The sequence below is a fragment of the Urocampus carinirostris genome, chromosome 11 (genome assembly GCF_059441175.1).
Source record: "Urocampus carinirostris isolate Australia breed hairy pipefish chromosome 11, RoL_Ucar_1.0, whole genome shotgun sequence".
NCBI lineage: Eukaryota > Metazoa > Chordata > Actinopteri > Syngnathiformes > Syngnathidae > Urocampus > Urocampus carinirostris.
Window position 1 is genome coordinate 12,911,900 of NC_142359.1, and position 14,068 is coordinate 12,925,967.

Sequence of the window (14,068 nt, forward strand, 5' to 3'; positions counted from 1 at the left end):
CCAAAGTGAGTCATTTGAAACAGTGAAAAAAGTGGAAGTCTTTTATTTGCTGAACTTATTTGCTCTACAATGTGTTAACAATGCCCATCTATGATCAAAGCGGCTTTATCAAATAAAATCCACCACACCTATCTGTTTATCTACCATTAATTAGAGCTGTTCATGCACACTCCTAAATGCACTGAGCAAGGCCTGAAAATATTTGTTTTCTACGATCGCATGCTACTTTTAAATTCTCTTGGAGCGGACCGGAAGGACTTCTACATTGTCTTTGTCTTGCCATTTGTTGCCATTGCAGACAATTCGGGAGCTTTGCGCAGTTATTTTTGAAAATTCAAAACAGTCAATTTTTGTCGCTTTGGGTCCCCCTGTCAGCCTAAAGCCACTAAATATTGCACACTGTCCATTCAAGATGAAAAGCTATCTTTAATATAACAAGTGCATTAAGATGATGAACATTTGAAGTATATGAAAAATCAACACAAATGAAGAAATGTTCAATAACAACATTCTTTGCTCCATTTACGAAACAATACTTAATATTGATAACCATAAAATGGCCCACCCCTTAGATGCTGAAAAGGATTATGAATATCGTACGGTAAGTGCTGGTATCTATCGTGCTTGTTCCTCATCACGTGTGGGTTGGGCCCATAGTAAGCTGCAAAACATAGAAAACATTATATTGAGCAGAAAACAAGTGAGTGGTAAGGGCCAACTCTACACTACACGCTTTTCAAAGGATGGAGAGGAGACACACGCAAACAATGCCTCCTGAGGACAAGAATGTCCCCCAACCCCCTACCCTCATTACCTTCCTCCCCTGCTGGATTTCAGAGGACACGGAGGAAAAAGGCGTTAGGTTCGATACTATTGGACCATTGAACAAGTGCAAAATGAAAAATCATGGGACTCAAGTTCCTTACAGAGTAAACTTAACGTTTTAGCAATGGAATGTTTTAACATCTTGTGTGTTGATCTGCCAAACTGATGAATAATGACAATTTTCCTTGATAATTGTGTCAAACGATTGCATCAATCTAAAGCTGCAAATGACTGAACCATCTATTTTCAGTGACTGGGTGAATTTTAAGTCAGATCTTCTCTGATAGTTTTAACATTGCGCTAAATTACAATCAAATGCTTATTTAGTCCCAAGTGTCGTGTTTTTTTCAATTTTCTTCTGTAGATTAGTAGTAAACAAATTCTCTTGAGTATTTAAATATATGTGTGTGTTGTTTAGAATAACCCCTAAACGGAACAAAAGTCCCGGTAGATTTGTATGTGCCTGTGGTGTCAGCAACAGGTAGCCATGGAATCACATGCAGCTCTTTGGCGCTGCCTAGTGGCTCCCTAGCGCATTTTCAAAAAATGTTTGATAATGGAAAAGCATAGCGTTTCTCTAGGATAATCGTGACAAAAACATTTTCTAATGAGAAAAATGTGATTTTATAGATAGATAGATACTTTATTCATCCCCGAAGGGAAATTCACTTTTCCAGCAGCATCCCTAAGCTGAGAACAATCGAAATAACTGAGAACAATCGAAAATAACACGGGAGCTGCTGGAGTGGCTGCCATTCGTGACGGCGCCGGAGAAACGATTCAATTTGAATCATGTACAAACAAACAAACAATTGAATCATGTACAAGAAACGATTCAATCTGAATCATGTACAAACAAACAAACAATTGAATCATGTACAACAAACAAACAAAATATTTATGTTTCAATAAGTGGAGTGTTAATAAAATGGGGGGAAAATAATTTCTGATACTGATGTAACCAGGTAAAACTAATTTTAAGTTACCTGTCCAAATGAATGTTGTGCCATCTCACCTTTCCCACTCTCTCTGCTCGCTCCTGAAACTTTATCAAATAGTCCAAAATTTTACCTCATCTTCTCCGCTCACCTCGTCGTCCTCTTCTCCATACAGGGAGTGCAGAATTATTAGGCAAATGAGTATTTTGACCACATCATCCTCTTTATGCATGTTGTCTTACTCCAAGCTGTATAGGCTCGAAAGCCTACTACCAATTAAGCATATCAGGTGATGTGCATCTCTGTAATGAGAAGGGGTGTGGTCTAATGACATCAACACCCTATATCAGGTGTGCATAATTATTAGGCAACTTCCTTTCCTTTGGCAAAATGGGTCAGAAGAGGGACTTGACAGGCTCTGAAAAGTCAAAAATAGTGAGATATCTTGCAGAGGGATGCAGCACTCTTAAAATTGCCAAGCTTCTGAAGCGTGATCATCGAACAATCAAGCGTTACATTCAAAATAGTCAACAGGGTCGCAAGAAGCGTGTAGAAAAACCAAGGCGCAAAATAACTGCCCGTGAACTGAGAAAAGTCAAGCGTACAGCTGCCAAGATGCCACTTGCCACCAGTTTTGCCATATTTCAGAGCTGCAACATCACTGGAGTGCCCAAAAGCACAAGGTGTGTAATACTCAGAGACATGGCCAAGGTAAGAAAGGCTGAAAAACGACCACCACTGAACAAGACACACAAGCTGAAACGTCAAGACTGGGCCAAGAAAAATCTCAAGACGGATTTTTCTAAGGTTTTATGGACTGATGAAATGAGAGTGAGTCTTGATGGGCCAGATGGATGGGCCCGTGGCTGGATCGGTAAAGGGCAGAGAGCTCCAGTCCGCCTCAGACGCCAGCAAGGTGGAGGTGGGGTACTGGTATGGGCTGGTATCATCAAAGATGAGCTTGTGGGGCCTTTTCGGGTTGAGGATGGACTCAAGCTCAACTCCCAGTCCTACTGCCAGTTTCTGGAAGACACCTTCTTCAAGCAGTGGTACAGGAAGAAGTCCGCATCCTTCAAGAAAAACATGATTTTCATGCAGGACAACGCTCCATCACATGCATCCAAGTACTCCACAGCGTGGCTGGCAAGAAAGGGTCTAAAAGAAGAAAAACTAATGACATGGCCTCCTTGTTCACCTGATCTGAACCCCATAGAGAACCTGTTGTCCCTCATCAAATGTGAGATTTACAAGGAGGGAAAACAGTACACCTCTCTGAACAGTGTCTGGGAGGCTGTGGTTGCTGCTGCACGCAATGTTGATCGTGAACAGATCAAAGCACTGACAGAATCCATGGATGGCAGGCTTTTGAGTGTCCTTGCAAAGAAAGGTGGCTATATTGGTCACTGATTTGTTTTTGTTTTGTTTTTGAATGTCAGAAATGTATATTTGTGAATGTTGAGCTGTTATATTGGTTTCCCTGATGAAAATAAATAATTTAAATGGGTATACATTTGTTTTTTGTTAAGTTGCCTAATAATTATGCACAGTAATAGTCACCTGCACACACAATATCCTCCTAAAATAGCTAAAACTAAAAAAGCCCCACTCCAACTTCCAAAATATTCAGCTTTGATATTAATGAGACTTTTGGGTTCATTAAGAACATGGTTGTTGTTCAATAATAAAATTAATCCTCAAAAATACAACTTGCCTAATAATTCTGCACTCCCTGTATATATATATATATATATATAAAATCACATTATATATATATATATATATATATATATATATATATATGCATACACAAAGTTTGTGTTTGCCTTCCTTAGATGGCTTTTTAAAGCTTTTATTGTTTACAGTTCCAAACATATGTTTTTGGGTTGTTTTGTTTTTTCCAATAGGCTATTTCAACATGTTGGCTTGTCAACCCCTTATGAGATTGATTCCAATGTGTTTCAGCAATTTTCCAGATAAAAATATCAAAAAATGTTGTGGTTCTCCAAAAGGAGAGACAAGCTTAACACAAATAGTAAGGTCTTTAGATTTATCTGCCCATCGATTTTTATCAGAATAAAATACATTCTCCACACCACCATATCACGGTCAGTTCTTACCATTTGGAGGGCTGTGATGATGAGCATAAGGCGCGTGATAAGAGGCATAGTCATATCCATTTGGTCCTTCGTTGAAACCCAAGTTATTCCAACCGTTGTCTGGAGCATGACCCCAAGGCATTAACCCTGGAGGTCTCACTGTCAAACAACCATGTAAAAAATGCAATTAAAAAAAAAAAAAAAAACAGCTGAAAATAGGTGCGACGAAGATTTTTTTCGAATGAAAAGGAGGGGATTTCGTGAAAAGCAATTCTTTAATGGAATAGCAAGAGAAAGATTGGATCTGAAACTACTTTAACTTTTTTACAATATAAAGCCCTATGCAGCCTCACTAGCCTAAACCCACGGTTCTGATTAATATGAATAAAGTGATTTTTGAGATGTCCACCACATGCATTTATTCTGGCTTTGTCAAAGAATGCATGACTACTGGATAGTGATTTAAAGAAAAATGTGGGATACTCAAAACATTCAAGGTGCTCTATTTGGTGAATCTAACAGGAGAAATCCCTTTCTACACCCTAAACGAGCGCACACAAGTGTGAAAACATATTGCCATTTTGTTTTTTGTTGCTGCTAAATGTTATTGCACTTCTTTTCATTGCACTCCTTTTACGATTGCAATTTTTTTAATTGCAGTCGGCCAGTCTCTAAGCACTACATTGTAAATATTTTGCCTATTTATCCTGACAATCTCATCTTTTTTCCCTTTAAAGTCTATACTACATGTTTACCCTGCCGTGCCATGTGTAATCTCGTTACAAGCAATGTTACGCAGTTAATATCAATGACATAGGAAATTCAATTAAAAAATATTGCAGAAAAAGAATGAGTACCGGATAAAAGTTCTTCTGACAGCAAGTGAAAAAGTAATAAGAAGACTACGGTATAAACAAGAGCAGCCCACCATGGAGCAGTGTGTGTGCACTGTGGAGGAATTATTTGTAATGAAGAGGACGAATAACAATACAGAAGACCCAATTTATGGACCAATGGAAACATTGGATGCACTAAAGAAAATCTTCCAATGAAGATTGGACTTTGAAAATAGCTTGGGCATGGTTCATGTTTCCCAACACTGCAACGTTGTTACCTTGGTTGTCTTTTGTTTGATGAGATTTCCAAAACAAGACACATTACAAACAAGTAACTGAGAAAAAAATCCAGTTGCTTATGTAACAAACAATCACGGCTGAAGGTGCAAATGTGCTGGTGTTTTTCAACCTGTGTGCCTGGCCAAATTGTCCATTTTATGTTTTATTTGTAATATTTTACTAGAACAAAAATAACTTAATCCTGATTAAATTTTACTTACCATTTGGAGGGCCCCAATGATGAGCGAGAGGCACATGATAAGGGACATGCTCGTATCCGTTTTGTCTTGCGTTAAACCCAAAATGATGGTAACCTCTGTGTGGAGCGTGACCCCAAGACATCGACATTGAAGGTCTCACTGTAAAAAAAAACATGAACAATTTATATAGAGCAAAAAAAAACTGAAAATAGGTGCCACAAGGGATTAAAAAATGAGGGAATTAAGAAAAAATGAAAGGAACAAATCATTTGAGTATACCGTATTTTCTGCACTATGAATACACACCGGATAATAAAAAGCACCTGTGGGAATTAATTAGGTCGCATGGCCGCACGTATTTAAAATGTTTGTCACTTAAAATGCTTAGATTAAACTGAAAAAAGTAAAATAAAATTTCATCCCAATTTTTATTACTTTCCGTTTCATCACTTCTCGAACATAATTGGTATTGTGACTAAGCATAGTGTGATAATGAGACACAATGTAATGCCATCGTCTGTATCCCCAGCGGTCTAGTGGATAGGAACTGGCGCTCTCTCCCCCGTGATCCAGGTTCAATTAACATTGCAGTCCATGTTATGCAATTGAGAACAACCAGTCAAGTCCCTAGCAACCTGGTGATTGGGATTCAGAGTTCTTGCCATTGCTCTCCGGTTGGATTCCTGTTGCTACCATTGTTATATGCAATTATGGTCAGCGATAACTGCACAAATATGATAACGCAATTTCCTATTTTGTCCGCGTATAAGGCGCATATTCAAATGTATGACCAATTTGGAGTTTTAGGGTGAGCCTTATAGTGTGGAAAATACGACAATTATTCAACTCATATATAGAATAAAACTGAAATGATTGAAATCTTACCAGCCCTTTTCCTATTTTCTACGCTTTGCACCGGTAAAGAAGCAAAAAAGTCCGCTAAGAGAACAAAGTTAAATGAGTCAGGATGAAGGAGAATGTCCGACAACAAAAAATGTTTTTACAGTCACCGGGATGAAGAGGCGGCAGCTCCACGCCCCAAGCATCAGCAACATGCAGCGTCAGTAAGGTGCTGATGCGACGGTGGGCCAGGGCGCTCCAGTGGATGCCGTCGTTGGCGCGATGCTGCATGGAGAAGCGAAAGTGGAGATGAAGGTCCAGAACGTCCACTTTGTAGGTATGGGCCAGGACCCCACTGTAAAAGTTGGCTTCAATCACTTTGCACGGCAGACTGGCTTCCTTGTGAGAGATCTGCATCAGAGGAGAAAGATGATAAAGGCTCCCGACAGCCATTCGAAATTATATTTACCATATTTTTCTCACTAAGAGGCCCACGAAAACCCCTAAAATAGGCCATAAATTTGAATGTGTGCTGTGCATGGATAAAAGCTCTGAATCCTAACCACCAGGCTGATAAGGACAATGGATGGTTGTTCATAACTGCATAACATTGGATGCAAACAGGCGCACCTACAAAAAAATGAGTCTTATGTGATTTTTTTTCTCTCGTATAAGGCACATGATATTAAAACAGGGGTGTCAAACAGGCGGCCTGCGGGCTTGATCAGGCCCACTAAGGGATTGAATCCGGCCCGCTAGACAACGCTGAGGGAAGTGCAAGAGAAGAACGAGCTGCAGTTTGAAATATGTCCACTGGATGTTGCCAAAGCCAGGTGCCTCTCACAAAGACGCTGTAGTTGTATTTCTCTCTCTCTCTCTCTCTCTCTCTCTCTCTCTCTCTTTCCTTTCCTCTTTTTCTCTTACTCTCTGTCTCTCTCTTTTACTCTCTGTCTCTTTCCAGGGATGTGATTTGACCAAAGTGAAATTATCTGAAAATTAGCGGGGGGGGGGGTGATTGCTAGCTGGGGGGGGGGGGGGAAACCAGGTAGGACCACAGCATTGCCTGAAGAATAAAAGAAATTTAACAATAATCAGTAAACAATTAAATAATTTAAATAATTATTTGAATTATAATCCAAAATGTCATGCGACCAAAGTAAATAAAAAAGGATTTAGTCTAAACTTTCATGCACATTCACATGTCAGAGTATTTATTATGGTGACAAAAAAATGTTGAAAATTAGCTACAAACCATTGGAAATAATATTTACCATGCAATAAATCATTTAATCAATCATTCTTAATACATAATGGATAACAAAAACATAAAATACCTCATGCAGCAAGCTCTGATAAAAACACAATCATGCATTCGACTAAGATCATCTCTGTAACTGCATACATCAAGACACTCAACATCTTGAAACCTAAAAAGTGCAAACATGCAGCATTCATTTGAGTTTGTGTCAATGATTAACCATGTTATTAATATTAAGTAAATTATGTACCATAATAATATCGTGGCCATTAAGAAAATCAATGGTAGAATATCATACAAGTACTTAATTTAAAAAATATAAATACTGACAATAGTTTTGATTACTATTAGGCTTAATAATATTTTTAAATTTCCTAAATCATATTTTAAATGTAATAATTTATTTCTTTAATAGCAGCGTATCCAAGTATTTGATAAATGAAAGTACAATAAGTATAGGCCCTACAGTAAAGTGTTGGTGTAATGTACACATGAAAATCTATTATTGTAATTGTTAAATATTTATGGCCATTTTTATTACGTTATAATATTTTCGAAAAAAATGGGAAAACTGTCAAATAAATTTGAAAAGTTTACCACCTACCTCAAAATTCACGACTCTATCAGCAACTGGTACAGGTTGTTGGGGTGGATCACGTCTCTTTATTACCGCTTCCGATTGTGATGTCAATAAGGGATGGAGGCCGTAAAGTTTTGGAGTTTTCGTTTGGGCACCGAAACTTCCAGCGATGGAATAATTTGTCGTTCTTGACTGGAGTTCTTTCACGTGTTTTTTGCTCTTTGCGTGACTTTCAAGAGCTTTGAAACCTCTCCCACCATAGTCGATGGTATCATGACACCAAATGCAAAGTGCTTTCCCGGCACGATCGATCTTCCGAATAAAGTCATTGAACAAATTCGTCACAGTCTTCTTTCCAACATTCGTAGATAATTCCTTCTCCAACCAGTCCCATCGAAACTTGTTTTTTACAATCTTATCAATTTCTTTAGCTCGCGGAGCATCTTTGCGTTCGATCACGGACATCTTTCTTTAAACACCCGGCAAAAACGTGTGAGAAATGAACAATGGCACACTCCTATAACAAGCGCGTTTATTGGTCAACACGAGACTTCAACCAATCGCAAGTACGTTTCATTTCAGTTACGGAAACACTCAAATGGCATGCTGTCGAGACGAAATCGTTTTTTTTTACCAATTAAAACACCGGAAATTTTAAAATTTTATTTTTGGAGATAAAAAAAAGCGGAATTCCGCGAATTAGCGGAAAAATCACATCCCTGCTCTTTCTTTTTCTTTGGTCCTCTTTGTCTCTTTCCCTCTCGGTCTTTTTACCTTATTTTGCTCTCTTCCTTTTCTCTTTCTCCCTTGCTTTCCCTTCCTTTTTTTCCCTTTCTGTTTCTCTTCTTCTCTTTTCTCTCCTTCTCTCTTTGGATTTCTTTCATTTCCCCCCTCTCACTATTCTTTTTTATCTCTTTTGTCTCTAATGTTCTCTCTCTCTCTTCCTCCCTTTCTCTTTCTCTTGTGCGTTTATTGAGAAGTCAGAATATATCAAATAACAGTTGGAAACAATGGGAATTGAACCCGAATCACAGCAGGGAGTGCTCCAGATACTAGTCACTAGACCATAGACGACACATGAAAATGAATTGGTGCGACAATGAGATGAAATTGATTTTGAGTCATGGTACCAAATAGTTAATGTTATTATTGGACCGATCTGTGGTAAGAAAACGGTTGGGGGCCACTGAAATACTGTTTTGTATCGCCAACTCACAAAGCCCTTACGAGATTTTGAACTGAATGATGGAAAATGCATTGTAGGAAGTAATTTCGACATTTGGGAATGGTGGGAAGTAATTCAATCATCCTGAATGATGTAATTTGACACATGGCTGACCGTTTTTACATTAGCACTAACAATACTAAGTTTGAGATTAAATTAAATTATATACACAGTTTTAATCACTTTTAGTTTTCTCATTTCTTGAACCTATCTGATAACATGACTAAAAATGGTGTGATATTAACATAAGACCTAGAGCCTTTTAATGTGGCATCAGTATACACATTGGTCTAGTGGATAGGATCTGATACTCTCCCCACCGTGATTTGGGTTTGATTCCTGTTGCATCCAATGTTATCCTATTGTGAACAACCACCCAACGGTCTGGTGGTTAGATTTCAGGGCTTACCCTTGCAAAATGCACGTTCAATTTTCTGGCCAAATTGGGGTTTGACGTGACCCTTATAGTCCAAAAATTACGGTACATGTAGATGTTTATTGCTCGGAATTATCAAGGCTAGAGGAATACCTCAGGGACCATGAACCCCCCTTTGATCCGTGCTCCTGGAGGCATTGTGAGGGTCCATATGACCAAGCTTTCTGTGGGCAGGATATCATGCAGTTCTTTAAAGAAGCTTTTAAGGTTCTCCTTGTATGTTGTCGTCCATTTTGAACTGTACCTATGGTGTAAAAAGAAAGCATGGTTGAGATGAACTCAAATAGGGGGTAAAATGCACCATTACACGTACAGATGTCCAGCGCTCGAAGCAGAAGTATTACTAGATATCATGCGCTTATGTCTCCCTGTATCCAGTGGCAGATCACATGACCGCGGAAACAAAGCATTGTGTCACATCAGTTGGCTTAGCATCAAGTCCTTCAGTCAAACACACATTGTTTTGAGTTATGAAAGGAGCAAGATCGCCGATTCAGAATACGTAAGAAGAGACATTTTGGTCCATATTATGACTGAGAAACCAGCTTGACAGGTATATTGGCTTGTTTTGATTTGTTTTCTCTTTGCTTTTCTGGTATCAACAAATCTGAGACAAAATGTTCCAAAATGAGGAAGAGGTGGCAAGGCAATGGGAGGGAAAGAGTGAATGAGAAATAATAAATCAAAAATATATATATTATATGTATATCCTTTTATTACGGGGCAGCACGGCGTCACAGTGGTTAGCACGTGTGCGGCACAATTCTGAGGTCATGAGTTTGAACCTCCTGTGTGGAGCTTGCATGTTCTCCCCGTGCTTGCGTGGGTTTCCTCTAGGCATTCTGGTTTCCTCCCACATTCAAAAAAACATGCATGTTAGGTTAATTGGCCAGTCCAAATTGTCCCTAGGTGTGAATGAGCGAGTGAGCTGTCCATCTATGTGTGGCCTGCGAGTGGCTGGCAACCAGTTCAGTGTGTCCCCTGCCCACTGCCCGGAGATAGCTGGCATGGGCTCCAGCACCCCTGCAACCCTACTGAGGATAAGCGGTGCAGATAATGAATGGATATCTTCTTAAAACTTCTCCTTCTATATATTCACAAGTGCCCTAAATTGATAATGTTAGCTCTATCACATTACTACTTTGAGTGGAACACAAGATTGAGACAAATAAATATTAATTTCAGCTCATGAAATATGTAATCAGCCCAAGATTACCAGTGCAGAAAATCACATCAAGTCAAGCTATTGTTCTTGTTAATTAAATGCGGTTGATTTCCTCAGGCGAATATGGAGCAGTTACAGTAAGATTTCTCCAAGGATGACAAGGCTATTGTAAGAAGGGACGTGCTACATTCAACTCTTCAATGACTGATGTTTACCTTTGTAATAGGTTTACAATCAGTTTATGCAATGATGGTAAACCACCTTAGCTTGCATTTGTGAATTCCTACAGCCATTGCCTGTAGCTCATTTCTGCCCAGAATATTCTGTAAACAAAATAGAACCTTTCAAAGAACTGCTTATAATCTATGGACTATTTTGAAAACCCATCCTCTCGCTACCCAGAATCAAAATGAGTTACCTGGAAATGTCCCAAATACAAGAGTTGACAATGACCAAATCGGGTTTCAATCCTCGGCGGAAGTCATCCATGATGCTCTTCATGTAGTTGGAGTAAACGCGTGTAGCAAAGTAAAAGCGAACCAGGTGATGCGGCGACTGGTACTGCCGAACTTCTGTGTATCGTGTCCCGTTGTGCATTTCACCCAGGCAACCTCCTTCCACCAAGCAGTCCTGTTCAAAGCTCATCTCACCCTGCAGATTGGGCCTTGTAAGAAAGGAAAAGGAGCCATGACAAATTCAATCCATCACATACCTTTCTCTTAAGTTCAGCCACACGGAGGAAATCATCCTTTTGTAAAAGTTTGACGAGGTCTTTGTAAACCGCCCGTTGAACTGATACACAGAACACATTCAGGTTTGTTTTTTGGTTTTTTTTTTGCAGTTAATAAGCCAGACCCTTAGCTTTGCAGATTGCAAATGATTTGTAAAACGATACTTACTAGAGTCACCAATCACAACAATAAACTTATTGTGGAAAAGCCCACTGACATGCTGTTGCCCCACAAAGTCAGTTTCCTCCATCTTCGGTTTTTAAAAAGCAGAACTGCTAAACGCTGAAAAAGACAAATGAGAATTAGCTTTTTTTTGTAGTAGCATTTATGAGTGACATTTATAAGTCCAAAAAACTGTAGTTCTCTATTTTCAGAAACCGCACATGAAATTTGCTGTTACTGCAAGTGTCCAGCAGAAGGCACTAATATACCTTAACAACAATCAACATTCTCGATTCGAAAATAAGCAATTATTTATTTTTATTTTTTTGTTTTTTTTTTGTTTTCAGTTAACATGCGTTTTTGGTCATTTGTTATAGACGGGCATAGTAAACCACAGAAACACTGAAAATGTGAATCTGTGCTAGCATACATTGATAAACACGATTCCGGTGCCGTTAGCATCATGCTAACATCGTGTATAACTGTATAGCATATCGACTTACCGCTCAGACAGTTTAGGTAGCGTTTTTTTATTTCAGTCCTGTTTTATCAAAACCAGAAACTAGGGTTTTGTGTTGCTTCACTCTTATATCGACCTTAACTTTCATCAAACTTGCGAAAATACACCCAATTCAGTCAAATTATCCTTAAACTGGAGAAGTAACACAGCAGGTGCCAATGTAATATGAGAAATACTTTATCAAAGGAGGCGTTTGCGGTTTTTGGAAAACATCCGTTTCGAAATTCCGTAGTTTTATTTTATTCAATTTTTGTTCGTTTTTCCAAACCACAGAAGAGCCCTTTGTCTTGCTTGACCATTCAATTGAGCCCAGCCTTCATAAAAATGTGCAAATGTGCACTAAATCGTGCCATCATTTACCGGAAAAAGCAGAACAGATGTGCACAGGATTTGAAAAAGGTGTAAACTAATGAGGCGTTCATTGTCATTGGAAAATATATTTAAGGAAATTCCGTAGTTTTATTAGTTGATTTGATTTTGTTTTGTCAAAACCATAAACGAGCATTTGTGTCATTTCATTCTTAAATTGACATCGAATTTTGCAAAAATTTGCACGTTCGGGGTCATTGGGAAACATACTTTTTAAAATACTGTAGTTTTTCTTTAAAAGATAAAAAATTAAAAAAGAAATGACATCACTACATACCTGTCAACCTGTACGTTTTTTTCCGTACAAAGTACGTTTATTATGCATTGTAAGACGTGTACGACGTACAAGAAAATCTGTACGGAAAAACGCAAATTTGTCAATGATGGGTACCATCCGGTATACACCGACTATCACGAAACGGCAAATCAATCAAGTCTAACGAGTTCGCCGCGGTAGCCTCTATCTCTGTATCGTTTTTTCCGTTGCAATCGAAGCGAGCGGTTTGATGCTACTGTGCGCATGCGTCTGCCGCCTGGGGATTTCTCATCATGTGTAAGAGAGTTGAAATTTGATTGTTTTGAATGTTTTTTTGAATTCTCACAAAATCTGTGTTTTTGTTGTATTACTGTTAATATCCCGGTACCTCATTCAATTGTTAAGTCATGGGCGTCTGCGACTGTCTTTTTCGTTTGGCACTTTGTGGGCGTCAGCGCTAGCCGTAGCTTCAGCTAATTTGCATCGCGCTGAAGGTAAGATGTGCCCAGTATCAGTTGGATAAAAAATGCATATTTTGCTAGATATAGGATCTGCTTTCACAAATTATTTTTGTATATAAAGATATATAAGTTGTGCTAAATGATGTATATTAAAAAAACACTAAATAAGAAGTAAAGTAATACAGCTTGAAACGATGATGCAACATGTTTTGATGCAAACACGCAACGAGATGCGGCCTGTTGAGTGATGACCCGTTTTTTGTATCTTTAATGTTTTTGATTATTGCAGTCGTGAACGGATGCCCTGACTTTTGTATTGTTTTGTTTACTGAATGCAGGTATGTGGGAAAGTTATGTTCATTGTTATTATTAAAGTTTCACTATTAATGTACTCGCATGTTGTCCGCTTGCCGTAGCTTCAGCTAATTTGCATCGCGCTGAAGATTATTGCAGTCGTGAACAGATGCCCTGACTTTTGTATTGTTTTGTTTACTGAATGAAGGCAATAAACCAAGTGACTGTGAAACCTTGTGTCGCGCATGATTGAGGGTCGTTACACGTTATTACACGTTTTATATATATATATATATATATATATATATATATATATATATATATATATATATATATATATATACAGAAAATTAGAATATTGTGATAAAGTTCTTTATTTTCTGTAATGCAATTAAAAAAACAAAAATGTCATACATTCTGGATTCATTACACATCAACTAAACTATTTCAAGCCTTTTATTATTTTAATATTGCTGAATTTGGCTTACAGCTTAAGAAAACTCAAAAATCTCAAAATATTAGAATATCATGAAAAAGTATACAGGTAGGCTATTCAACTAATCACCTGAATCATCTAATTAACTCGAAACACCTTGC

At 38.3% G+C, this 14,068-nt stretch overlaps 1 protein-coding gene across 4 annotated transcripts; it reads right to left on the reverse strand.

The window, feature by feature from the left end:
* Positions 1-406: 406 nt before the first annotated feature.
* Positions 407-12,509, reverse strand: fam113 (family with sequence similarity 113). Of its 4 annotated transcripts, none has more exons than XM_088347359.1 (10): positions 12,452-12,509; positions 11,578-11,684; positions 11,391-11,470; positions 11,097-11,329; positions 9,607-9,757; positions 6,179-6,425; positions 6,060-6,113; positions 5,196-5,333; positions 3,881-4,018; positions 407-661 (listed from the first exon to the last, which is right to left on the reverse strand). In XM_088347359.1, exons 2-10 carry the CDS (start codon positions 11,657-11,659, stop codon positions 537-539), a joined length of 1,248 nt encoding a protein of 415 aa, XP_088203485.1. In that variant the 5' UTR covers positions 11,660-11,684; positions 12,452-12,509; the 3' UTR covers positions 407-536. The 4 variants fall into 4 exon arrangements, with proteins under 4 accessions (XP_088203485.1, XP_088203484.1, XP_088203486.1 ...); XM_088347358.1 differs by lacking the exon at positions 12,452-12,509 and adding an exon at positions 12,075-12,416 and having other exon boundaries at positions 11,578-11,681; XM_088347360.1 differs by lacking the exon at positions 12,452-12,509 and adding an exon at positions 12,075-12,416 and having other exon boundaries at positions 6,185-6,425.
* Positions 12,510-14,068: the final 1,559 nt, after the last annotated feature.

Coding starts and splice junctions, on each gene's coding strand:
- fam113 (XM_088347359.1), bottom strand. CDS start 11,659: ATGGAGGAAACTGACTTTGTGGGGCAACAGCATGTCAGTGGGCTTTTC. Junction 11,471..11,577: donor TGTTGTGATTGGTGACTCTA/GTAAGTATCGTT, acceptor TCTGTGTATCAG/TTCAACGGGCGGTTTACAAA. Junction 11,330..11,390: donor TGGCTGAACTTAAGAGAAAG/GTATGTGATGGA, acceptor CCCAATCTGCAG/GGTGAGATGAGCTTTGAACA.